Source organism: Bos mutus, chromosome 11 (genome assembly GCF_027580195.1).
Source record: "Bos mutus isolate GX-2022 chromosome 11, NWIPB_WYAK_1.1, whole genome shotgun sequence".
NCBI lineage: Eukaryota > Metazoa > Chordata > Mammalia > Artiodactyla > Bovidae > Bos > Bos mutus.
This window is the reverse complement of record NC_091627.1, coordinates 19,241,586-19,269,336: the sequence shown is the minus strand read 5'-3', so window position 1 is coordinate 19,269,336 and position 27,751 is coordinate 19,241,586. Positions and strand designations below refer to the sequence as shown.

The 27,751-nt window shown below is 47.3% G+C and overlaps 1 protein-coding gene across 2 annotated transcripts in view; it reads right to left on the bottom strand.

The window, feature by feature from the left end:
* Nucleotides 1-322: 322 nt before the first annotated feature.
* GRHL1 (grainyhead like transcription factor 1) overlaps nt 323-27,751 on the bottom strand; it is a 50,050-nt gene continuing 22,621 nt past the window's right edge. The window contains exons 9-16 of one of the 2 annotated variants that reach the window (XM_070379087.1): nt 18,088-18,246; nt 14,113-14,200; nt 12,705-12,844; nt 11,602-11,639; nt 8,584-8,675; nt 8,162-8,247; nt 3,684-3,748; nt 323-1,911 (exon numbers count right to left, since the gene is read on the bottom strand). In XM_070379087.1, the coding sequence (XP_070235188.1) occupies nt 1,797-1,911; nt 3,684-3,748; nt 8,162-8,247; nt 8,584-8,675; nt 11,602-11,639; nt 12,705-12,844; nt 14,113-14,200; nt 18,088-18,246 (783 nt within the window). In that variant the 3' untranslated portion in view covers nt 323-1,796. The remainder of the gene's footprint in view (nt 1,912-3,683; nt 3,749-8,161; nt 8,248-8,583; nt 8,676-11,601; nt 11,640-12,704; nt 12,845-14,112; nt 14,201-18,087; nt 18,247-27,751) is intronic. The other variant, XM_070379088.1, reaches the window with a different exon arrangement.

Genomic DNA, 27,751 nt, shown 5'->3' with positions numbered 1-27,751 from the left:
ACATTTTCTGTTAAGCTTTAAACTAAGAACTCTGGGATTTCAGGTCTGAAAGCATTTACCTTAAGCTTTGGTGGTTAAGTTTTGGTAGTAGTTAAAAACTCAGTTGGGGCCCCCTCGGTTAACAATTACTCAGATCATTTTAGACCCTCTAAGGTGAGACTAAGAGGAAGGAAGAGAGTTTTCCCAAGTTACATGCTGGGAAACAAGGAGAAAACATGAAAGTGATTCTTTTTAGCTCTACTTTTTAAGATCTGAGATTCTGCTTTTACTGACTAATGAAAGGAAAAGCCAAGCTGAATAACAGGAAAGGACGTATTACGAAATAGACATATAAAATTTAATCCCTTTGGTTTAAAATACATCTTCAATTATACAATTAAGACAAAATCAATTTCATAAAACAAAATACAAAATATTGTTATATGACCCGTGTCCCATAACATCTTATCTTAGAAAGCCAGCAATTAAGTTCACATACTTCATTAGAATATTTTAATGGAAGAATGTAACTATCAATCCTATGTATACAAATAGCCTATTCTACTTCCCTGAACCTAAAGATACCTGCGATTTTTATTTCCGTTACAAAATTACACTCTTTAGTATTTTTATATATTTAAACACGTATAAAAATGTTCCCCATAGTAATACAGTCTCATAAACTCATGAATGCTTTTTAGAACTGTTAGCATACAAGACAATCAAAGCCTGGAGGTTCTGAAACGTGATAAAACAGAAGTCACTTCCTGTAGCGCAGAGATCTGGAAGTACTCCGTCCCGAGTTGCATCTCCTGGTTCACGGTGACGACAGTATGTGCCATGATCACCGTGTTTACGCCCGTGGCCGGGGACGCCTGACTGATGCTAGCAGACACAGCAGACGTGAGCTGCGGTAGTGCTTTTTCCTTTACTTCATTTGTTAAACAGTGCAGATTTCCAAATAACAACCTTCTCAAGAGCGTGCAGCATCTCTGTCATCTGAGGTTTTGCTATGCTACAGAATGGTGGCTGTGTTTGGGAAAACCCAGAGAAAGCTTGTGAGTGGGATTCACTAAGCACAGCATGCTACCTGCTGGGTGTACGTGGTCTGAAATAACTTATCCTCTCAAGAAAGTCCTTAGGGTAGACCTCATCGCGTCTCTTCACTGTATGTACAGACACCACACATATATATTATCTATTTATATAAGACAGGTATGTACACATTTACAGACACAGGCCTTCAAGACGTATTGCACTTACACACACGCAGCTTTAGCCTGACGGAGGCGCACTGTCACCGTTCGCGTTCTTCATAATAGAGGCAGTTGATATGTTCAAGACAGTCGCAAAGGAAGATTTCGGTAACCTGCCCTGTTGGAGTAAACACGTACTGGGGAATGAGAGGCCGAGGAGAGAGGGCGCCCCTGTCTGGTGGGGGCACCGTGCCCATGACCTGAGGCGGTCAGAGTCACACCGAGTCTGACCTGCACCGTGCTGAAGAGACAGTTCCATAAATAATGTAGCAGATATCCTAAAGGTTCCCAGGTAACCTAGCAAATCTTGGAACAAAGTTTCCACTTTTAATCCTAAGTATTTATAGCAGAAAATTCAAATATGCTTTCTGGGGTCATCTGAAAAACGTCAATGCAATACATTCAATGCTATCTCCAAGCCAAAAGCAGCACCACCTCCAACTTCCACTGACATCCACCCACATTTGGAAAGTGGCCGACTGGCAAACCTGTGGCCTGCCAACCCCAAAGGCCCAGGTGACAGCTTCGCTGAGCTTGCTGGGAGTCGTGGGCGGGGCGTCCTCAGATCTCAGTGAGGGTGAGCTTGAACGATCCCCCGGACTCTTCCATCTGCAGCTGGAAGGTGTCTTCGTTGGAGTAATGCTTCACGATATTGTCATCCATGTTCACCAGGATCCTGGAAAAGGGAGACGAGACAGGCCTGCTCACTCCTGCCCACTCTGCAGTCACACCCAAACTCCACAGCTAGCGCTGCCAGTTGCTAGCTGTGCCACGTGAGGCGAACTAGTTACACTCCCTATGCCTCACTTTCCTCATCTGTGAAATGGGTATAATAGTAGGGTCAATCTTACACGGTTGTTGTAGGGATGAAATGAGGAGCTTGGGTAAAGCACTTCACATGCAGGGTGTACGATAAAGAAAACACGGTAGCTGAGTTATTATTTCAGTGTGCAGTAATCATTCAATAAACAGTACTTATTACAGTGAACAAAGTACGTCTACAGAAGCAGCACATGGTCCAGCTACAGAAGGCACATCAGTCAAGTCAACCTACGCGATGGAAGCCACAGCTCCCTGACGACTATTTTCCCCAGTAAGTTACCCTCAAAGTTTAGCCAATCTACTATCAAGGCCAACCCTTCCCACTAGGCCCATCAGGGACATTCCACGTGCTTTAGAATTAAGCCAAAAAATGCTTACTCTGTACCCTGCTTACCCATGCCAAACAGTACTGACACTTAAGTACAGTTCTAAAAATATTAACTTCTGAACAAAGAAGCAACATTCCATGATTGAAAACATGACTCAGGGCAGGAGGGTGGAGGGAGATGGAGCAAAGGCTTTGATGTTGGTCAAAACAGAACCTGAAGCTTGGCCTTGGCACTAAGCTGACCTCGATCCTGGAAAAGCTTCCTAGGCTCTCTGGGGCTCGGCTGCCTCATCCAGAAACTGAGTAGTAACCCCTGTCTTAGAGTAATGGTAACATGAGAATTAAGTAACACACGTGTGCCTGGTCCAGCACCCGACTCATGATGGGGGCTCAATAAATGGGGCAGCGACTGTTGTCAGCCTTGGAAAATTTTATCATGCGCTCTGGAATTTGGAGCCACTGCACTGCTGCCAAGCATGGGAGAAGCAAAGGTTCTACTCGGAAAAAATCCACAAAGATGCCCTAGAAAAATAAATCAACTTTATGTGGATAATCTAGTATGAAAAACTGTATTTTTGATTGATATTTCTATAACTGGTTCTTGACTGGGCACAAATTCAGGTGGATGAAAGTAATTTTCTATGACACTGACATTACTCAGAGAGGCTGTTCTATGAAACTGACATCACTGAGAGGGGCTGTGCTGTAACACTGACATCACTCAGAAGGGTTGTTCTATGACACTGACACCACTCAGAGGGGTTGTTCTATAACACTGACATCACTCAGAGGGTTTGTTCTATGACACTGACATCACTCAGAGAGGTTGTTCTAAAACACTGACATCACTCAGATGGCCTGCTCTATGACAGTGACATCACTCAGAGGGGCTGTGCTATAACACTGACATCACTCAGAGGGGTTGTTCTATGACACTGACATCACTCAGAGGGGCTGTGCTATAACACTGACATCACTGAGAGGGGCTGTGCTATAACACTGACATCACTCAGAGGGGTTGTTCTATGACACTGACATCACTCAGAGGGGCTGTGCTATAACACTGACATCACTCAGAGGGGCTGCTCTATGACACTGACATCACTCAGAGGGGCTGTGCTATAACACTGACATCACTCAGAGGGGTTGTTCTATGACACTGACATCACTCAGAGGGGCTGTGCTATAACACTGACATCACTCAGAGGGGTTGTTCTATGACACTGACATCACTCAGAGGGGCTGCTCTATGACACTGACATCACTCAGAGGCTCTAAGGCTGCCAGTCAGCACTCACCCTTTTTTACACTTCTTGAAGATTTTCCCAATCTTTTCTTGGGGAACATCATATTTGTCAGAGATCTAAAAGAACAAAACAAAAATAATATTACAAAGTTGTGTGTTCATGACTTGACAAAACAAATACATTCATACAGTGGTATAGACACTTAGCTTTCTGTTTCTCACATCTGCACACACAAAGACGAGGGCCTATCTGTCCTGGGGAGCGGGGGCTACCCACCTTTGGAGAGAGCTGGAATCAGGGGTCTGTTGCTTCCCAAAGTCACAGGTGTCACAACTCTATTATATGGCCATGGTGTTTTGAAATTAATACCTTACAGAGCAGTGTTAGGTTTACAGAGAAAGTACAGAGCTGCTCTCTCCACCCAAAATCCAAGTGCTGCACTTGTCCTGTCTGAGGAGCGAACGCTGCTGCAGCAAGAAAACTAAAGTCCTCCATCCACCTCTCTGAGCTGAGCGCTCCATGCATGTTGACATCCATGTGGGCCCCTCTCCGAACTGCAGGCTCCATGCGTGTTGACGTCCACATGGGCCCCTCTCTGAGCTGGGAGCTCCATGCATGTTGACATCCATGTGGACCCCTCTCCGAACTGCAGGCTCCATGCGTGTTGACGTCCACGTGGGCCCCTCTCTGAGCTGGGAGCTCCACGCATGTTGACATCCATGTGTGTTCCTCTCTGAGCTGTGTGCTTCAAGCGTGCTGACGTCCACATGGGCCCCTCTCTGAACTGAAAGCTCCATGCATGTTGACATTCACGTTGGCCCCTCTCTGAGCTGTGTGCTCCAAGTGCTGATGTCCACGTGGGCCCCTCTCTGAGCTGGGAGCCCCATGCGTGTTGACATCCATGTGGGCCCCTCTCTGAGCTGGGAGCTCCATGCGTGTTGACATCCACGTGGGCCCCTCTCTGAGCTGGGAGCTCCATGCGTGTTGACATCCACGTGGGCCCCTCTCTGAGCTGGGAGCTCCATGCATGTTGACATCCATGTGGGCCCCTCTCTGAGCTGGGAGCTCCATGCGTGTTGACATCCATGTGGGCCCCTCTCCGAACTGCAGGCTCCATGCATGTTGACATCCATGTGGGCCCCCTCCGAACTGCAGGCTCCATGCGTGTTGACGTCCACGTGGGCCCCTCTCTGAGCTGGGAGCTCCACGCATGTTGATATCCATGTGTGTTCCTCTCTGAGCTGTGTGCTTCAAGCGTGCTGACGTCCACATGGGCCCCTCTCTGAACTGGAAGCTCCATGCATGTTGACATTCACGTTGGCCCCTCTCTGAGCTGTGTGCTCCAAGTGCTGATGTCCACGTGGGCCCCTCTCTGAGCTGGGAGCCCCATGCGTGTTGACATCCATGTGGGCCCGTCTCTGAGCTGTGTGCTCCATGCATGTTGATGTCCACGTGGGCCCCTCTCCGAGCTGTAGGCTCCATGCATGTTGACATCCACGTGGGTCCCTCTGAGCTGTGAGCTCCAAGCATGCTGACGTCCACATGGGCCCCTCTCCGAGCTGCAGGCTCCATGAGTGTTGACAAGCATCCTGTCTAGGCACTTTACTCAACGCACAAAGGCCTCACTCTGGAGTGAGACACGCCTAAACGGCGTCAGTTCTGACTCAGTTTCCACTGGCAGGTGACTGTTCTAACCCTCGGCCTCCTCTCAACAGGAAAGAGAGACCCTCACCTCACATACCCCACGACTGTCGTGGGATTAAGGCATGTCCAGCACAAAGCAGGAGTTCATTTCAGATACAGACTCACCGGAAGGAAGGAACTGTTTGATTCCCCAGCTCAGAAGGCACATCCTCGCCGGGGGCAGAGCCTCTCCGGAGGGCAGTGGTCTCTGGCTGAGGCGTGGCCGCGGGCCCCACTCCCGGCCCCCCCACCTCCTGACCAGGGGCGTGGGGTCCACACGGTGCAGTGAGCTCTGGAGGTTTCCTCTCAGGCACGGAGCGGTCTGCACAGGGAGGGGACAGCTACTCCAAGGACCAGGGGCTGATTCAATCTAGGTCAGACACTGTTACCTGAGGAACTATCCAGACCGCTCCCACCCAGGGGTCACTGCCCTGCCCACCCTCGATCTGAAGAGCACGGCTCTGCGCGGCCCTGAAATCGGGGCCTCAGAAGACCGGCCTGCAGATCACTTTCAATCTAACAAAGATATACTGTACACATCGAACCACATCCCAGCTGCCAGCATACACGTTCACCTCTTTTCTGTACCACTGGATGCTCACTGTGTTTATGAAACCCCCAGCCCAGGAGATGGGAGGCTGGGATGAACTCTTTAAGCGCTGTGAATGAATTATATTTGGCATAGCGAGTCCCAGTCTTTTCCACACTCTCCTCTCTCTCCATCGTCAAGAAGTGAGGAAGGGCTGTCAGGAGACAAGGAAGCCGGAGGAACAGGGAGAAGTCACAGGAAGCTGAATGACCCAGAGCAGAGGGCGACAGGTGGTACTGGGCGCCGCTGGCTGAGGTGCAGGGGAGGAGCCGCGGTGACACCCGGTTCCCAGAGACTGAGCGACAGCACCCCCTGGCTGCCATCCCCTGCACTGCCTTAGTTCTCCCCGTAGCATCCAACAGTTCAATTCAGTTCAGTCGCTCAGTCGTGTCTGACTCTTTGTGATTCCCATGGATTGCGGCACACCAGGCTTCCCTATCCATCACCAACTCCCGAAACTTACTCAAACTCATGCCCGTCGAGTTGGTGATGCCATCCAATCATCTCATCCTCTGTCGTCCCCTTCTCCTCCTGCCTTCAATCTTTCCCAGCTTCAGGGTCTTTTCAAATGAGTCCGTTCTTTGCATAAGGTAGCCAAAGTATTGGAATTTCAGCTTCTGCACCAGCCCTTCCAAAGAATATTCAGGACTGATTTCCTGCAGGATGGACTGGTTGGATCTCCTTGCAGTCCAAGGGACTCTCAAGAGTCTTCTCCAACATCACAGTTCAAAAGCATCAATTCTTTGACACTCACCTTTCTTTATAGTCCAACTCTCACATCCATACATGATCGCTGGAAAAACCATAGCCTTGACTAGATGGAGCTTTGTTGGCAAAGTAATGTCTCTGCTTTTCAATATGCTGTCTAGGTTAGTCATAACTTTTCTTCCAAGGAGCAAGCATCTTTTAATTTCATGGCTGCCGTCACCACAGTGATTTTGGAGCCTCAAAAAATAAAGTCTCTCACTGTTTCCACTGTTTCCCTATCTATTTGCCATGAAATGATGGGACCAGATGCCATGATCGTAGTTTTCTGAATGTTGAGCTTTAAGCCAACTTTTTCACTCTCGTCTTTCACTTTCATCAAGAGTCTCTTTAGTTCTTCTTCGCTTTCCGCCACGAGGGTGGTGTCATTTGCATACCTGAGGTGACTGATATTTCTCCCCGCATCCATCAGTGCTACCTGGCAAATTACACGGTGGCCTCTGCCGATTTCACTGTAGCCATCTTCCTAACCAGAACGTAAACTCCATTCAGCACTGGGTCACGTACTCCTGTATCTCCAGTGCCAAGAACAGTGCCTGGCACAAAGTAGACCCTTCACAAACGTTTGTCAAATGAATTCTACATTCAGCAGTAGTCAGGGGAAACCTGCTTCCAGCTGAGTTATGGACTCACTTTGAGCTCAAAGATTACAATGATTTATAGGGGCCCGAGGTGGATACATATCAAGACACAGTGCTGATCCCTCAAATTTCACTCTGGGGCAAAGCCAAAACAGGGATCAGCCTGGCACCCTTCTCGTGTCTCTATGATGTCCCCAAGGGCAGGCTGGGGTCAGTGTGCTCTTGGGCCATTTGCTGAGATGCTGCGGCAAAAGGATCTCCGAGCCATTGAAGTTGTATGGGCCCCTTCTCAAGCTAGACATGCAGGTGATCAGAAGTGTGCAGCTAGTGACTTCACTTTAAATCACCTGGCTGTGGTCACCTCTGGTCACAATTCTGCCTTTTCACAATTTGGCTTCAGGTAAGATCTTGACACGAATTCAGTCATTCCCCAAGATCAGGAGTTCAAAAAAAAAAAAAAAGGAGTTCCAAAGGCCGATGAAGGAGCCACTGTTTCGTGTGTCAAGTTTTTAAGATTTTGATAGAAATAATTTTTTGTTGGCTTCTAAGTAGTCTGTTAAGTGGCAATCTCTTTTTAACCAAGCACAGGAAAGTTAAACCATTCCAAGGGTCGTTACAAATCCACTCAGTTCAGTGGACTAGACGCTGGTGGGTGATTACTACCTACCAATGGGTGCGCTGGGCACAGTGGTGTGAGGTAGGCACAGCCCTGCAACTGCCGAAGACTAAGTTCTGGGGCGGGGGGAGGCGAGGGTGGGTCAGGGTGAAACGTGGCACGTGCCTCGGCCACAGACAAGGTGCTGGGACTCAGGACAGGCTTCAGCACCACCAAGGAACCCGGACGGGCTGGTAAAATTTGTTCTGATCGAATTCTGTGCAAGTAAGAGGATTACGAAGTTCCTACTACTTACAGCTTCCATCAGGCCTTTCAAGGATGGAGTCTTGAGCATCAGGGCATCGAAGACTTCTTCTGACTCCTTCCGCACGTAGAGCAGCACTGATCCCCAGTGGGGAAGAAGGAGGGAAAAGTGTAATTCATTGATAGGAGCAAAACAAGGAAACGGATTGTGGGTATTGGGAAAAATAAAAAGAGAGGTCCACATTAAGGACGGCAAACATGAACCAATATAAACTCTGTCTCAAGGAACACAGCTTTCAGCTTCTTTTTAACTCTGCTGGAAGTCCCAGCTCAAGCCAGGAGGAGCTGCTCTGATGGAGGAACACTCAAGGGAAGTCAACACTGATGAGGTCTGTTTGAGGAATTCATGCTTTGGCTGGATTCAGAGCTCACTTCCCACTGAAAACTCCCACTACGAAACGTAAACCAACGCACCTCTCTTTGGTTCTTCTACCCGGGTCAGCTTAGCAGGAGGCGGGATCACAAAGTCGTCTTCCGCGCTGTACGGCCCCCTCTTCAAGCTGGACCTGCAGGTGATCCAAGGTGGGCAATTAGTGACTTCACTTTCAATCACTTGCAGAAACAAAAGGAGTTTCCAGGTGTTACCACTGGATTTTACATTTAAAACGCCCTTCGTTTTAAAATGGGCCAGGCCTATTTTGTGGATGAAAATCTGGGGCTCAAGGGAAGAAGCTGACTGAGCCGGGCTCGTGTGACTGAATGGCAGAGGGGGCCACACACTCAGAAGCCTGCAGGACACCCTGCTGCTCTCACATGGCTCCAGCTGCCCTCTCGGGAAGGGGGTTTCTCTTCAGGAAAAAAAAACTTATGAAGGAGGTGGGATGTGAGATGCGTGTGAAGGTGGTTAACAGAGGAGAGAGCACGTCAAAAGAGGGAGGGTGTGTGAGCGGGAAAACGCTCAGCCACACTGGCTGAGACAGAGAGTCCCGAGGAAGATGAATTGAATCCAGAAAACCTCAATCACTCAGCTCTCGGGAGGCTTAAGACTTTTATGTTGCAGTGATCAGGGTGTGGCAGAGACTGGAGCGGACACCAGGATCCACGAGCAGAAGACAAATGGGAAGACTCTGGAGACAACCACAGCACCAAACCCCAGAGGATCAGAAAAAATACAGCAGTGTCAGCGGAAATACAAAGGGAGGGGAAATATTTCCAGTTGCATATGAAGAAAGAAGGGCTTCCCTGATAGCTCAGTTGGTAAAGAATCCGCCTGCAATGCAGGAGACCCTGGTTCAATTCCTGGGTTGGGAAGATCCCCTGGAGCAGGGATAGGCTACCCACTCCAGTATTCTTGGGCTTCCCTGGTGGCTCAGCTGGTAAAGAATCCACCCTCAGTGCGGGAGACCTGGGTTCAATCCCTGGGTTGGGAAGATCCCCTGGGGAAGGGAAAGGCTACCCACTCCAGTATTCTGGTTTGGAGAATTGCATGAACTACAGTCCATGGGGTCACAAAGAGTCGGACACAATGAGTGACTTTCATGAAGAAAGAAGTGAGAGACCGGTGGGACTGGCTATCAAAGGCACAAGTCACAGTGAGCTCACTGTTGTGAGGTTCAGTGAGTGAGCAAGAAAATAATGAAAAAAAAAAAACAAACCCAAAAAACTGAAAATGAAGTAAGTGCGAGCTTCTGAGCCGAACCATCACTTTAAGAATAGCAGCTGGACCTTAACATGCTGTCTCAGCTTCCAGCACAGAACAGGTCTCCAATGAAAGCACTTGCAGGACTCAGGTCTGAGAACACGAGTTAGAGAGGCTGCGGAAAGCCTGCCTTCCGCGAGGCCCGTGGCCCATTTGGGTGGGTGTGGGGAGCCAGGATGGCTCACAGAAGGTGACCAGACCCTCGCCTGGTGGAGTGCTGGGCGGGAGGGCTGCCGGCGAGGCTGAGAAGGGTACCCCTGGGAGCAGGGGGCATTGACACCATCACAGCAACCAGCACACCCAGGGGCCTCCTCCGGCTTTCCGAAGCTCGATCTCCACAAGGAATCTGGGTTTCTTAGAGCAGAGGCTGATTTCGGGGCCGGAGTAGGGCGGAAAAACAAGTGCCTGGTAGATGCCATGCCTGAAGGTGAGGAAGTGCTGGAGCAGTGAGGGCAGAAGGGTTGAGCCGGAGAGATCCAGGAGCAAGTGAGAGGGACCCCGCTGGCTCTGGGACCACGTGAGCAGAGTAAATGACGATGACGAATCACAGCGTATTAAATACAATGGGAAACCACAAGCCCATGCTGATATAATGCAAATGAGAAATTAAAAGCTTGACAAGGAGTGAGATGTTTACAAAGCACCTCCCCTCAAAACACCTACAAGAGGAGAAAGAGTTTCACTACACAGCAGAGAAGCCTGGCAGAGCCTGCCTGAATCAAGTGACCAGAGCGAACATCACCAGCAGGGGTGCCCTGAAAACACGTGTCCCCGACAAGACACGCTGAGAGCAGGGCCTCGTCTGTGCCAGTCCCGCCCAGATGCATCATCCACCCCAAGAGGAAACCACGGACAGGTCCAGACAGAGGGATAGCCTACAAAATGGCGGGAGTGTGACCTGCAGAAGCATTAGCTCAGGAAAGCCAAGGAAAGGCGGAGGCTGTTCCCAGTGGAAGGAGATTCAGGAGCCAGGACAGCAAAAGACCCTGTGTGAGACTGAAAGGGACCCTTTTCTGCCATAAAGTATGTTTTTGGAACAATTAGCAAAGCCTGGACTGGCTGGTACCATGCTAAGGCCTTGATGTCAACATTCTGACTGTGTTATGCAGGGGAACATCCTCATTTGTGGAAACATACAAACCTAGACAGAGTATTGAAAAGCAGAGACATCATTTTTGCCTACAAAGGTCTGCCTAGTCAAAGCTATGGATTTTCCAGTCATGTATGGATATGAGAGTTGGACTATAAGGAAAGCTGAGCACCAAAGAATTGATGCTTTTTGAACTGTGGTGTTGGAGAAGACTCTTGAGAGTCCCTTGGACTGCAAGGAGATCAAACCAGTCTATCCTAAAGGAAATCAGTCCTGAATGTTCATTGAAAGGACTGATGCTGAAGCTGAAGCTCCAACACTTTGGCCACCGGATTCAAAGAACTGACTCACCGGAAAAGACCCTGATGCTGGGAAAAGATTGAAGGCAGGAGGAGAAGGGGACGACAGAGGATGAGATGGTTGGATGGCATCACTGACTCAATGGACATGAGTTTGAGCAAGCTCCGGGAGTTGGTGATGGACAGGGAGGCCTGGCGAGCTGCAGTCCATGGGGTCACAAAGAGTCGGACACGACTGAGCAACTAACAACCACCACCACCAAGGACTCAGGGGCGCTGGGTCACTGCCAGCAACTTACTCGCCAGTGGCTCAGGAAAAAGTGAGTTCTTTGTACTGTAATTATTCTAGAGGTTTGAGAATGTTTCAAAATAAAAAGTTTAGTAAAACAAAACATAAACCTTACCCTTCACCCTCCAATTCTTCTGAGGCAATGGGAAGGACCTAAGACCAAGGGAAAAAAAAAGATTGTTTTTCAAGCATATGCTAAAATATTTCAGACCTTAAACAAATTATTCCTAAAACGAAAGTAATTTGGAATGTAAATCTCACACAAAATCCGTTAGCCTTATTCAATGACCAGATTCTTAAAGATGTCTTGAACTCCTCCAGTTCAGGAGCTGGCAAACTGCAGCCCATGAACTGAGTCTGGCCTGACGCCCATTTATGTAAATACAGTATTTACTGGTGCACGGCCACGCCCATTCCTGGCGCAGTGCTTAAGGTGATTTTGGCCCCGCAACAGCAGACACAAGTCACAACAGAGAGCCTTCAACCCCAAAAAGCCTAAAATGTTTATTCTTGGGCCCTTTACAGCACAAGATTACTGAACCCCGCTCACCCGAGACTCATGAGAAACTGAATACCCTGGCAGTGCCCTTCCTGAAGAACTCTGCAAAAACATCTGTCTGTCGGAATCTGTGTACAAAGCTCCTGGCATACGTCTCTGGGGCATCTACCTGAACTCAGGTGGAGGGCATGCTCCACTCCGCCCGAGTCCAACCTCCACTGAGCTTCTGCTCCAAGTAGAGTGTGCCTGCAGCTTTGATAAATTTCAGATTAGTGGCCGAGACACGACCAACCATGTGCCAGTGACGGTCCCCTAACTGAAACTGCGAGGAGAGTGCTCAGACATCCTTCATCCTATTAAGGCTCCCACTCCTGGTGTTCCTCTGGCTTTTCCCTCCTGTCCAGACCCATGGAAGTGAAATTCACAAGATCACAGACTCAACTCCACATGTTATCATTCCAGTGTCTTTTAAAGAGCGAAGACACCAACAGATAACATCCATACAGAATTAAGTCGGCAGGTCTGGGGCTGCGGATCCACAGCAATGATGCTTACACACACCTAACCGTGAGAACGTCACGTCGCCCAAACCAGACACTCCAAAGAGCTGATCCCTAATCCTGAGCAGACCTCACCAAGCTCTGGCTTCTGTTTGCCAAAGACTCTCCTTCTGGGGCCTGTCGCCTCCTAGCAGCCACCCTGGGATCTGGGTTACCTACGTGAGCACCCCGCTGAAGGCTGGCAAAGTGCACATCGGGGATGAAGAGGACAGGCTGCGTGTCGAGATCAATGAAGGGCTTGAAAACCGTGATGTCCATGCGCTTGTGAGAGGGAAGAAGCGGCACTTTGACGTCGGAAACTGAAAAAAAAAAAAACAAAATAACACGAGGACACCACAGTCAACAGCTTCCATTCCCAGACTGCAGGCAGGCTACAGAGCATCTTCCTTAAGAGACTTAAATTATAGCAGAACAGCAGATACAGGTCACGCTGCCTGAAGTGCGAGAAATTACACTTAATGTGTTTGTATTTGCACTAAAATCAATCGCACATCTTACCAAAGGCGGGAGAGAAAAAGCCACGTTTAAACACAAAGACACACACACACAGAGAAAGATCCAGAACAGAGACAAAGTATGTGATTGTTTCTGCCTGAAAGGCTAAAACTTAACGATTGTATAAACATAATTTACAGGTAGTTTCACCCTGGCTCTCCTCATTAGGTAATCTGTTCTGACAGCAGTGTACTCTTGACCTCAGAACAGGCACCTCAACTCCAGACCTTCATCTTCAGAACCGAACCCCAGGGAGGCGGAGAGACAACGTGACTGTCTAATTCTTTATTTACTGAATTACAGACTCCACCGTCCCCCAGCCCCCGGCCCTGAGGTGCTTAGTGATGAGCTTTCCGAGCCGCTGAGCGGCTCTCTGAAGGGACATCTCCTGAGCAGCACTGTGAGACCAGCAGCAGAGCCCGGATGGGAATGCTCAGGCCACATCTGCTGGGCGGCAACCATGCAGACAGCAGGTGCGGCCGTCTGAGCTCCAGCTGCACAGAGCATATGCCCCAGCTCCAGGTGTGCAGAGTGCGTGCTCTTTTCCTTCTTTTTAGCTGAGAGCTACGGGATTCTGTGAATATGAATGCTGGCCATATTAAAAAAAAAAAAAAAAAAAGCTTTCCCAGTACAACGTCCAAACAGAAGCCCTATAGATTCTGCAAATGTTAAGAATATCTGACAGAAGAACACCATGCTATTTCAAATTAAGACAACCTGAATTCCAAAGGGTGTTACTATTACTCTTAAAAATCTAGGCCAGTTCCAATCTCATCATCAGCTATTCAGGTGGAACGTGTGTTATTTGTCAGGAACGGGAGCCAGCAACCTGAACCAGAACTGAGGGCCAAATCGTCTGAACTCTGGAAAAACTCAGGACTCCTTCCTGGAGCTTCCTGAGCATGACTTAGTTTAGACCCTCGTCGGTCTTTGCTTCCTAGTTAAAGGAAGCAAAGCTATCACTTCACAGCAGTAAGAAGAAAATACCCACTACGCTAGCTTCTGTTTACAAACTTGAGTTACTGTTGGAACGAAAAGGTCTAAAACACTTGGCAGAAACACTTCTACTTACAGGCGTTCAACTGGGAGCTGGGGTCAGTGCACTTGCCTTTTCTTTTGCTTTGTTTTCGTTCTTCATCTCTGATCTTCCGTTCGGCTCCCTGGGTGGAGAGAAGACAAGACGTGGCTCTGTTTACTGACCCTCTTAAAATGTTTAGCTCTTATCCTGACCTTCAGTGGGAAAATACCTCCTCTTTGGAGATGAACTGCACTGCTTATTATACTTCTGGAGCTTATTACGGTAGTTTCCTCTAAAAAAGCCCTTTCTTAAAACTATTTTTAAACTAGAAAAAAAATCACAGGAAAACCCTTGTTTAAAAAACTGAGAGCGCAGAATTCCCTTCAACAATGGATGAGGCCAGGTCAAATGGAAGCCAAGAAAATCAGCTAATGTACTGCACACTGGCTTCAAAGACACAAGTGACTTTTCTTGCCGTCTAATAACAAGAAAATGAGAGAAAAAAATACAAGCTGGTCCCACTTTGAGTATACCGTCCTGTACGGCCAATGTGGTTACTGAAAACTGTGATTCTGTCCAAAGTCTTGGCATTGACTAAGTGATAGATCCAACCAACTATGACTCATAAGAGCAAATATTTAGCTAGAAATCTGCAGTCACTTAAAAGAAAAACTTTACTCCCAGGCCTACAAAGAGGATATACACACAGAACTACACAAAGAACAGCAGGGCTGCACGACTGGACCCACAAGTACATCAGGAACCAACGCAACCTGAAATTGAGCAAGCAAGCAAAATGGAAACAAAATTATTCGTTAGCTATTTTGCTTGACCTACTTGCATTTATTTCTAGATGGTACAGATTTGTTTACAAAATTATTCACATTCCCTGGTAGCTCCACGGTAAAGAATCTGCCTGCAATGCAGGAGATCTGGGTTCGATTGCTGGGTTGGGAAGATCCCCTGGAGAAGGTAGTGGCAATCCACTCTAGTGATTTTTGCCTGGAGAATCCCACGGACAGAGGAGCCAAGCAAGCAACAATCTATGGGGTTGCAGAGTCAGACACAACTGAGTGAATAGCACGTTTTTTTTGGTTAAAGAACTGGTTATTTATTCTTCAGTAAATACATTCCCTGATAGCAAACAGTGGCAATAAAAATCATCCAGTTGATTCGGCACGATTATACAATAAAACATTTTAAAATATGGAATGAAAAACCACCTTCTACATTTATCGATACATCACTAATGTATCAACACACACAAACTTTCCCACCACCACTGCTAGCTGATGCAAACACTACGTCCCTGCTGGAGAAGAAGAGGCGAAGGTCACCAGGCTCCTTGCTGTTACCATCTGGGGTTGGTCTGTGTCTTGCTCAGTTCCCTCTGAGAGTCTAAAAATAACTCCATATCAAAGTCTTTGCAACCCCACGGACAGTAGCCTGCCAGGCTCCCCTGTCTGTGGGATTTCCCAGGCAAGAATACTGGAGTGGGTTGCCATTTCCTTCTCCAGGGGGATCTTCCCGACCCAGAGGTTGAACCTGCGTCTCCTGCATTAGCAGGAGGGTTCTTTACCACTGGGCCACCAGGGAAGCCCCCAGACCCGCCTAGCAGACCTGGAAGATCCAACAGAAGACCTGGAATTTGCAACTGTTTCCAAGGAGGTTTGCCAGATCTCAGGACAAGGCTCAGGAAGACTCATGGCTGACAGGCACACCCGACAGCCAGCAACGTCAAGGTCACAGCCTTTGGTGTCCTGTAAGATCCCAGGAGCCAGGAAACCCCGAGTGAGGAGGAGGATGAAACCACCGCAACAACCCAGAACTGACACGGGAATCCATGGCTAGGCTACTGAAGCCACAGTCCATGTGCTCAAAGAGCCTGTGGGAAAAACTGAACGTGGTAAGCAGAGTCTTGGAAGACATAAAATAGATCCAAACTGATCTTCCAGAGACTAAAACTACATAGGCGGGACTGTAGCAGTGTGGCCAAGGCACAGGGAAAGATGTGAGCACATGTGAAAAAAAATTTTTAATTAAATGGATAAAACTTTAACCTCTCCCTAGAATTTTTAGAAAAAGGACATGGACATAATGATCATTTTTCTTTTGGCTCTAAGAAGAATGTGGCATGAAGGAAGAAAATCTGAGTCAGGGTCAGAGACCTCTGCTCCAGAGCAGATGTGACTTACCCCCGGTTAAGATGCAGCATGTGAGAAAGCGGGGGGCAGGCGGGGGGAAACGGAGGAGGAATGAGCCCCCTAAGAGACACCCACATCTGATGCCCAGAGCCTGGGCCTCCATCGCTTCCACAGCAAGAGGAGGAGGCTGGGCTGACTGCAAGACCGGGAGAGTCACAAGTGTCCACACGGAGGAGCCAGAGGAGGAGGGGGCAGGATGGCTCGCAAGGTGGCGGGGCCATGAGCCAAGGACTGCAGGCAGCCCTAGACAGCGGAAAGGCAGGGGAACGGGTTCTCCACGAGAGACTGAAGATGGAATCAGGCTTCTGGCACCTTCACTTTTGCCCAGTAAGACTTGGGTCAGACTCCCTGACCTACAGAACTGGAAGAAGACAGACACGTGTCGTTTCAAGCCACTAAGTTTTGTGGTCATTTGTCAACAGCAACAACAGAAGACTAATACAACTGATAACAGCATGACGAGGCAAATGGCAGGTACTCAACATCACTGGACCTGCCCTCTGGACCTAGAAGGTCTCAGGCTCACCCCCTGGAGCCGACACAGTGCTCCGTGCACCCAAAGCACAAGTCAGGACACCAGGCCTCTGATGGCAAATTCACTTCCGGGTTCTTAGCACTTTCTAAAAAAATCTTCATAACACAGAGGTTCAAACACGATGAAAAGAGGAGATTTTCAAGAAAAAAAAATGCAACCTGGTATTTCTGAGTGGGAAAAGTCAGAGTCATCTTCACTCTTAGTTCAGTGGACAGTTCTGCCCCGTTCTGGAGGACACCACTGTCTCCAATCCCCAGGGCACCAGGGCCTGCCAGCTTCTTTCTGAATTTAATCCAGCTGAGCGCTGCACCCGGCAAAAGTGCCCATTTCTTCTCCAGAAAACAAGGCATCACAGCAGAGAAAAGGAATGACACTGACATCATGAGGGCCCGTGCTCTCGCTTCCCACCCACCTGCTGACCTGCTGCTGTCAGCAAGAATCTGAAGCTCATCTTCCCCTTCCTTAGTGAGCTGCTGAACAACCTGCTGAACAGCCTGGAGGGAGGTGTGCCAATGACGGCGCAGACTGGGAGTCCGCGGACACAGAGCTCAGAAAGAGCTCCAACTCCAGGCCACTGCCCACAGGTCCCTGCGAGCTGAGGGCACACCCAGGACTGGGCGCACTGTCCCTGCGTCCCACCCTATCAGGCACGCCCGAAAGAACGTGCTTATCGACCCTTCTGGTTTTTCAGTCAAAAGGATAGTAGTTTTCTCCCCTGTGTAATGTGGTTTTGCATGGCTAAAACATGAACTGCTAATTTAAGATCAGCTATATTATGTGATCAGCAATATCTGCTTCAGTTCTGTTAGTTGCTCAGTAGTGTCTGACTCTTTGCAACCCCATGGATTGCAGCACGCCAGGCTTCCCTATCCATCACTAACTCCCGGAGCTTGCTCAAACTCATGTCCATTGAGTCGGTGATGATATCCAACCATCTCATCTTCTGTTGTCTCCTTCTCCTCCTGCCTTCAATCTTTCCCAGCTTCAGGGTCTTTTCCAATGAGTCAGTTCTTCCCATCAGGTGGCCAAAGTACTGGAGTTTCAGCATCAGCATCAGCCCTTCCAATGAATATTCAGCACTGATTTCCTTTAGGATGGACTGATTGGATCTCCTTGCAATCCAGGGACTCTCAAGAGTCTTCTCCAACACCACAGTTCAAAAACATCACCACTTCTCTAACACCACAGTTCAAAGTACATCCTTACTGGACTTAAGTATAAGAAAGGCCCTGGTCTTTTCCTATGAGGAAGGGTGGATTCTAAGTGTCCACATCCAGTCGATGGCCTTACCTTGTCACAGAAGACCTTTATCTGGCAGTATGCCCGATGCACAGGCTTGTTGCTGCGGTTGTTATAGCTATAGGTGTCAATCTGGATGTTCAGAGGCAACCCCTTCACACCCTTCTGAGAAGAGAAGTCTGTGCTCAAGCAGTTCACAGAGATGAAAACCTGCAAACGGAAGAAAAAGATCCTGTAAGCAACAGGCACCGACAGTAACCCATTGCACAGCTGGTAAAAATACTAACACCATGGAAATGATTCAGATTATGTTTGAAACGAGAGCTTGTCTTCTCATTTAAAAGAAGATTTTTTTTAAGAGGTAATAAGGGGTTAATTTAAAATCACTTTTGGCCATAGGAATGACAGCTCTGTCCCCTGTCAATTCTCCTCCCAGAACACTTATTTAATAATCGGAAGGTGGATGAGGCTGGTTGTCTTTCTTGATGTCATCTTTAAAAGTTCCAAGGGGCACAGGTGCTCTTTGCAGCTTTTTGAGAGCCTGCTGCAAACTCTTTGGGGATTCTGCCTGCATTTGTGTCTATACCGTCTCCTAGGATAACCTGTAAAACCTATGTTCCACCATCCTGGAGTTTATGAACTCAGTGAGTCACATGGTTGAAGTGGCACTGAAGGCTGTCACTTAGAGAGACTCAGGTTAATCCTGTACACAAGCATGAACATGCTCAGGGCGCACCGCCCGCCCCCGGCCCCCGTACCTGTGAGTCTGGATTCTAACCTCCCCATACCCGGTCCACTGGTGTTTGAGCTCCCAGTCAATGCTTTTATTTTAGAATTTATTTCTGATGCATAAGCACCACATGGTGGGTATTACTGGAACTACAGTTTGTTAAACAGCCTGGCACATTTCGAAGGCCCCAGACCCTTATTCTAGATTCTGGCCAGTCCATGAGGTGACAACCCAGCAGCCCTAACAACTAAACACAGACCTACCACAGTGGTGCACTATTAGTGAGTGAGCCAAAGTCGCTCAGTCGTGTCCGACTCTTTGCAACCCGATGGGCCATATAGTCCCTGGAATTCTCCAGGCCAGAATACTGGAGTGGGTAGCCTTTCCCTTCTCCAGGGGATCTTCCCAACCTAGGAATCGAACGGGGGTATCCCACATTGGAGGCAGATTCTTGACCAACTGAGCTATCAGGGAAGCCCCAAACTAGATAGTAAATACTCAGTAGGCTAGGTCCATTTTCTCCATTTGGCACCTTTTAAAATAGAAACCTTTTATTTTATGCTGGGTCTAGCTGATTAACAATGTTGTGAGTTGCAGGTGGACAGTGAAGGGACTGAGCCACACGTATGCATGTGTCCACTCTCCCTCAAGCCCCTTCCCATCCGGTCTGCCACAGAACATCAAGCAGAGTTCCAAGAGCTGTTGGCACTTTTCTTAATACTTGGCACAGTTTCTGATCTAGTACTGCCTTACCTTGCCTATCTTTTTTCTTTCCGTTTACCTAATCTTCAGCATATGAGCAAATGGCTCTAAGTTTTTAAATACATACATCTAGATACACAGGCAAAAGTAGCACATGTGAATTTCAGATCTACACAAACTCAAGGCTTTGACTTTATACCTTTTCATATGTTTTTTTTTTTAAAAAACATTTCATATACATTCTGTAAGTCCAACTTAAAAAGTTAGTCTATGGAATAGATGAAAGAAGGACAAACAGAATTGCAGACAGAAAGACAACAGTTCATGCAAACAACAGAGCACATACAGTAACCGAACGGTCACATTTTTTATTTTACAACTTGGTAGAAAATCTAAGCTTTTCTCTTATCACTCTAGGCCGCAAGGCTCAATTCCTAACTCAAAAACAGCTGCCTGGGAAAACTGCACTTTACCCTCCACAATTCCAGGAAGTCTTTGCTCCAAAGTGATATTCCCTTTACAAGAGGATTTCACGGTAATCCAACCTAAAACCTAACCTCCCCTGGCTTCCCAGCATCAAGTTTCTATTCAGAGCAGAAGTAAGCAGGCGCCAAATCCCAGGGTCACTATAAACACGGAGCCTTCAGAGAGACACCACTCTCCCTGCCGTTCACGACCACTTGCGATAACTTTCTTGCATACGCTCTTCTAACACCAACTCTTTCCAAACCTGATAGTTTTCTACATGGGATCAGAGACAGTGGACAGCATCCCTAACTCAGCATTAAAAAATGCCACCTTGTCTCGACAGACACGCAGACATACCAGTAAAAGGTGAACCGCATGTGCAGTGTCTGGTCCAGGAACACAAAGTTCAGAGTCAGTGGGCTAAAGGCCCGCAGGAGAAAGACAAGGGCGGCTCGGGAACACGCCGGACAGTCACAGGGACAGCCAGCACTGAGGGGGACACACTGGCCCTGAGGGGGACACACCAGCCCTGAGGGGGACATGCATGCCGTGTCTAAGCCTCAACCAAAGGCTGACAAGGGGGCAAGAGGCCGTATGTGCGTCCTAGCAAGCAGTAATGTGGTCAACAGGAAAGGCTTTGGTCTGAAAATCAAAGCATCCAGTTTCGGTCCCAGCTCCGTCACTAACTGTGCTGTGACGTGGGCCAGGGTCCACTGGTCAAGCGCAGGGTTGTTGAGACCACCCCAGGTGACTTGTAACTGCAGTGCCAGGTTGGTATTTACATTGAAAGACGATGAACCCTACATTCCTACTCTGCAGGTCTAGTAACAACAGTTTTGTGTAGTATGTTGATCAATCAACTTTTACGTATCATACTCTTAAAAGAGCACCATGTAAGGCTGCCACTTAAAGCAATCATACTAACTACTTGTATAAAATTCAGAATCTTGTGCAACAGTGGTTCTCAAAGTGTGGCCAGAATATCAGCCTGCCTGGAAGTGTGAGCGCTGATCACCCTGACTCGCCTGGAAGTCCGGGCCGTCAGCCTGTACCGGAGACCGTGCGGCTGCCCCTGCTGCTCCTGCTCCTACCGGCCCGGGGTGGGTTCTGGGCTTGAGGACAGTTTCAGGTCCTCTCTGGTCATTCTTGTGATTTGGCCAAGTCAAAACCACTGCTGTCAAGTAATTACTGTTTACAAACTTACACACTTTGAGCCATAAAAGAGCTCCTTTGGATCCAAAACTCTGAGGTTAGTAAAACAAGTTGCAATGTATGATTTCCTTTCTTTAAGAAGTTCAGATGTGCTTACATGTGTTTATATGCATCCCATCAGGCATTTTTATATTAAAAAAATTTTTTACAGAGATACAGTCCTATCAAATAATAATATTCATTTAATCAATGGAAAGATAATGATTAAAGCATCTGCTCAACCTTACTATTCAAGAAGGTCATGCAAATCCTCAAGAATTCCTAGTTTAGAAGACAAACAGACCAGAGAAGAGTGTCTGTCAGACTGTACTTCTTAAGTTTATTCCTCGCGTGACGTTTGGTTTTCACAGGGGCTGATGGCGTGGGGATGAGCTGTGTGTCTGGATGGGGGTGTCAGGCTGACTGCTGGTCGTCCCCAAGGAGGACAGAGACCAGCCTTTCTGCTCCTGGGGCTGGGACACAGCACATGCTCGGCACGCAGGTTTTTAACAAGAGAAAGAAAATGTAGAGAGAGGAGTGAATAAACACAACCGAGATGCATGAAGGAGTTCTCAAGTATTCTTCTAAACCAGGAGTGGGATAACTTTTTCTGCAGAGGGTCTAATAAGAGTTTCGCCTTCATGGGCCAAATGCAACCACCCAGCTCTGCAGTGATGGTGCTAAAGCCGCCACCACAAACAACACGTGAGCAGAGAAGGGTGGTGGTATCTTGAAAAAACTACTCACATGAACAGCCCGCTGGATGGCCAGAGCCTGAGGGGCAGTCTCCAAGCCGCTGGGACGTAACTGACCTTCACATCGCCACGATGTGGGAACAGTGAGGAAGTGTCAGGCCCTTTTTGTGACTCAGCGTTTCCACTTTCCACACAAGTGGCCCCCTGAGAAGGCAGGCGCTGGGGACGTCTCACCAGTGTGACCTCTCCCGTGGACCCCCACCTCTATCAACGCAGCCCAGGCTCGCAGAGGGGACTCCACCAAGTCCTGAAGGAGAAGCGCGGTGTCCCGGAATCTTTATTTAGGAAGGTGACAGACTTTTATCAGTGGCACCCATGACAGGGAGATGGCAAATGTACAACACAAGACCCAGCTCTGCCCCGGGTCCCAGGGCGGCAACAAGACGGGGGTGTTCTGTTCCTCACCCGCGTCAACCCAGGGGCTGGTTCTACCTGGCGGCTTGGCCTTGACTTGCCCTTGGACAACAGGCCAAGTCACCCACGTCTGGATAAGAGAACGTTCAGACCATTCTCACTGTGTACAGAAATACTTTCTATAATGAGATTACAGAAAAACTCCAATATCCGCTAAAGAAGGTGGGAAAGAGATAGAAAGATGAACTATTACACATCCAATCCCTCCTCTATAAAACACAAGTATGTGTGCATGCACACAGACACACACAGATACACACACACTTTAAAAAGTCTTATATCTGGAATCTGAGAGTAGGCTGAATAATGCACAATCTTCCTTCTTCAGAATGACATAAAGATCTTTAAGAACTCAAATAATGACGCTTTCTCTGTTTTCGTATTTCTTTACCACTGATTTGGAGGAAAAGTTAAATTTTATTCAAATAATTGGAACATAAATCTCAAAAGATGAGGAATCAATGTCCCCATCCAAAATCACTAGAGAAAAAAAAAAACCTTAACCCTCCCCTCCATCACACACACACACACACACACACACACACACACAACCCTGCTAAACAGGTGGAAGATGCTCGGCAAGATTCCTCTTTCAATGTCCAGCCCATTTTTCTAAGACAGTTCCTCATTACTGGCTGAGAATTCACGAACTTAGAACTTTTCAAAAAATCTAATTTTGTTTTCATGTACTTAGAATTTTTCAAAAGATTTAATCTTGTCCTCAAAACTCAGTTTGAAAATGAAAACAAGAGAATAAAGAATTGCATTATCGAAGAAGTAACTTGTATAGGTTTTTTTTCACTCCAAATGTTGACAAGCACAGAACCAATAAGCAACCAGACCCTGAGCTAGTTTATGATGACTTTCCCAGGAAGCATTACGGCAGCCACACAAGACAGGTCTCCAGCCAGCTGCCATGCCCATGGCCACCCCTCATGGAAAGAAAGAGAGGAGGAAGACAGAGGGAACCAGTGTGCTCAGAAGCAGCTCACGTTCCAGCAGGTGGAGAGAACGTGGCTAAGAACAGATTCTATAAATTCCCAACTTGCCTGCTCTTCAGGGGCTTCGTCATCTATACCACCAACCAAGACATAATTCCAGAAAACTTACTCTCTAGTCTAAAGGGAGTAGTCAGATGTGTGAGCTTAAACAAGTGAATTTCATTTGCAGGGAGAAGTTCTAGAAATATTGTTCATCTACCTAATTCACAGAAAGAAAGCACTAACAAAGTAATTAGAATTCATAACGTGAAAGTTACAAAAATTATAAGCAGTTTAGTCAAAAGCTGAGTGATGAGACCAATTAACTTAAATATATTATATTAGGTTAATTTTCATTAACAAAAAGGCTGTTTCTTATCAAAAATCTACCACAACAGTCATACTCACTCCCTATTCTTCACATACAAGGAAAGAAACTGAGAGCCAGATAATACAGTTTTAATTTTTTTCCCCACTGATTTAGGTGAAATTTTACACATTATTGTATGACAATGACCTTGCTGCTACACTGGTGAAAATCATGTCCTCTGACTTTCATAGTATGGTTTTCTCAATGAAAGGAAAGAAAAATTTCAAAATGTGAACCTTTAGATTCACTGAGAACATTCTGAACCACCCTTATGACAGTTTGGATCAAGTTTTCTTAATTAAACTTTTTTTTTAAGGAATAAACTTTTCATTTTAAGGGCTCCAATTTTTACATTATGATAAAGTATCAAAGCAACGCTCATAAGTGAGAGGTGAGAGTTGAGGAGCCACGTGACATCACCTCGGTGACGGGGACAACTGAAGAGCTTAGAGAAAGAGCCTGAAGGAACCGACCTGAGTTCCCAAGCCCTCCTATGCCAGCTCTAAAAAACAAAACACTATTCGAGTACCGTACCTCCTTCACAAGACTTTTTATACACACTTTGTGGGGGTCCTTATTTTTGTGGCTCAGCTGGTAAAGAAGCTGCCTGCAATACAGGAGACCTGGGTTCAATCCCTGGGTTGGGAAGATACCCTGGAGAAGGGAAAAGCTACCCACTCTAGTATTCTGGCCTGGAGAATTCCACGGACTGTATAGTCCATGGGGTCGAAAAGAGTCGGACACGATTGAGCGACTTTCACTCACCCAATTTATGATAACCTTTATTTCATTCTCTACTGGCATCTCTCTTATGACTAAAGACCTAGTAACAACTGAAAGGACTTCTCTGAGATGCGTTTCCCTAGCCACCCCCAGACAATCGCAGCTCCATTTTAGTATCTATCACGTGGTAGTTGAGTAGCCTCCCCAGACTCCTGTGGCCTATTTCAGGCCAAGGGCCTCTGCACCCATCACTGAGGTCAGGGAAAGGAAAGAACAAGAGCACCGAACACGCCACCTCTACCGAATCCCTGGTCACTGCGTCACCCTGTGAGTGCTGCAAGCCAAGGGTCCCCTACTGCTCGACGATCTGAGATGGAGCTGATATAATCTCAATAGAGAGAATGTGCACAGTAAGTCTCATGTGCCTGAATCATCCCAAAACCGTCCTCCCCACCCTGTCCGTGGAAAACCTGTCTTCCGCAGAACCGGCCCCTGGTGCCAAAGAGGCCGGGGACCGCTGCTCTAAGCCCCTTGATGCAGGGATTATGTGTGATCCATTAAAAACAATTTTTTTCCCGGTGTTTAGTATATTTTTTGCATTTCTCCTAACTGGTGCTGAATTAAAAACTGTTAATGAGAGACAGAAAAACCATAGGTAGATAAAAAATCCACCTATTAGCTCCAAATCTTAATTTAACAAGTTTCAAATCCTAACAAAACTTTAAATACACATAACAGTATCCTGCCCCCAGAACAGACAAAAGCACACAAAAAAAAAAAAAAAACACTAATATAAATTTACATAAATTAACCCACCTTTCTTCCAACCCCTAGGAGAGGACTGTCTAAACAATAAAATGGCCACAAATCAGGAAATGAAAAGAGAGAGCCTGCTTCCTTGACATTAGGCAACCACCAAACACCGGGATCACTACAGAACCTTAATCATTTATTCTTACTCAACGGCGTTCAATCACTCACCTCTGCCTATGTGATAGACTAAATTCCTCGGCAGTCAAAAGCTGCCTGTGATGCAACCCACCTGTCCAGCTGTGTTTCTTACCACCTACAGCATGTTTCTCAAATGTGAATAACACATGCATCCTTTTTGAAAGAGGAAAAAAAAGTTCCTTGCCCCCTAAGAACATATCCAATCCTAGTCTGAGAAATTACTGCTCTATTCAAACTGCTGAATGCATAATGTTTGACCACATAGCACCCCCAGGAACTCACCTGGCCTGTGTCTGGCTCTAACTTAATACCTAAGCACAAACACTAGCGATGAAACCTCCTGGCAGCAGCTGGCCACCCGAGTATATCTGTGAATTTAAAAAGTCTTATCACTGAATTGAAAACGCAAAGAAACTCCAACCCTGATCTCCTTGGTCCATAGACCCCCAAGGGTTTGAGACAGCTTGCTTACAGGGTGACGTCCAAGGTCTTCACTCGGGCAGGACGGGGCCTTCAGAGTCTGGACTCACCTCCTCACCCCACCCCTCACTCGTCTTGGGTGTCAGATTTGAGCTCTGTACTCACTCATATCACAGGCTCATTCTGGGCTCTGAACACTTGGCTCATTCTTAACTGTTCTTTAGGACTCACTCAGTTCAGTTCAGTTCAGTTCAGTCGCTCAGTCGTGTCCGACTCTTTGCGACCCCATGAATCACAGCACACCAGGCCTCCCTGTCCATCACCAACTCCCGGAGTTCACTCAGACTCATGTTCATCGAGTCAGTGATGCCATCCAGCCATCTCATCCTCTGTCGTCCCCTTCTCCTCCTGCCCCCAATCCCTCCCAGCATCAGAGTCTTTTCCAATGAGTCAACTCTTCGCATGAGGTGGCCAGAGTACTGGAGTTTCAGCTTTGGCATCATTCCTTCCAAAGAAAGCCCAGGGCTCATCTCCTTCAGAATGGACTGGTTGGATCTCCTTGCAGTCCAAGGGACTCTCAAGAGTCTTCTCCAACACCACAGTTCAAAAGCATCAATTCTTCGGCGCTCAGCCTTCTTCACAGTCCAACTCTCACATCCATACATGACCACAGGAAAAACCATAGCCTTGACCAGACGGACCTTTGTTGGTAAAGTATTGTCTCTGCTTTTGAATATGCTATCACAAGCATCGCCTAAGGGAACCTTCTCTCATCTTCCTATTCTAAGGTAACTTCTACTCTTTTGTGTTTACTTCTATGACTGCACATACTAGAGTAGAAACCTTCACTAAATTCTGAATTTCCAGAGAACTGGGCCATGTTCCACTCAGCTTTACACTCCCAAAGCACCCTGGCAGTGCCTGGCCAATAAGAAAAAAAAACATTCACTGAATGGATGACCCCCAGATTCCTAAAGTCCAGCCAAACAAAACTACATGCTGCTATGATATGTGAGTTACATTTGCTGTACTCTGACAATGTACCTGACTCTTTGGCCCTCAAAACAATATCTGAAACTGGCTCTCTTCTGCCCCCAGTGCACAGATGAGACTTTTTCGAGGTTAGGTAACTTGCTGCCCAAGTTCACAGGTTATTCACTTCACATCTTTTTTCCAAGCACATGTGAACACTGAGGTCATCTTTAGAATCCAGGACATCAAGCAGTTTACCATACACACCAGATATAGATAACTGTAAAATGAACAACTGACTACATATACCCCTCAATCTGGAAAAAGATTATGGAGTTTCGAGGCTCACTGACACAGAGAAAGGGACAGATATGGAAAGTTCTAGGGCAGAGGTAAACCCACAGAGTAAGCCATGAGGTGACTGTCTACTGTACTGATTTACTTTTACACTTTAAAGTATTATGTACAGTGACATCTTTCCTTCACAGCAACTGCAGGTACCTAACAGTGGGATGTGATAATTAGGCATGTTATCCCTTCACATGTAGCTTCATGTCATACTGACAGTGTGGTAATGTCTACGACTTTCTTACAAGATTCGAGCATCGTAGCAGCTAAGTCCTGGTGCTGTTTCCCATGCTACAATACACCAGAGTACCTCTGCAGACTGAGCTGCTGCAGGTGCCTCTGAGATTCACAGGAGCTACTCTGGGGGCAGGAATAAGGGAGAAGAAAGGTCCCATCAGACGGCCTTTGCAAAAACACTCCGCAGCCACCATCTCTCAAAGCACAGAGCCGGTGCCGTCTCTTCTATAAAGCCTTCGCCTCCCTTAGCTGAAGGGACCCCCTTAACCTGGAAACCCTGGGAGCACTCTTTAAACCTCACTTATGACCTGTACATCACATAGAAAGTGTCCCCTCTTTTGAGGACAGGCTTTCTGCTTGTACTGCTTTTCACTCCCTCAGAGTGATCCTAGAAAGAAAAGCACAATGAATAATGTGCTGAATGGAACATACCGTCCACACAGTAGCAACAGAT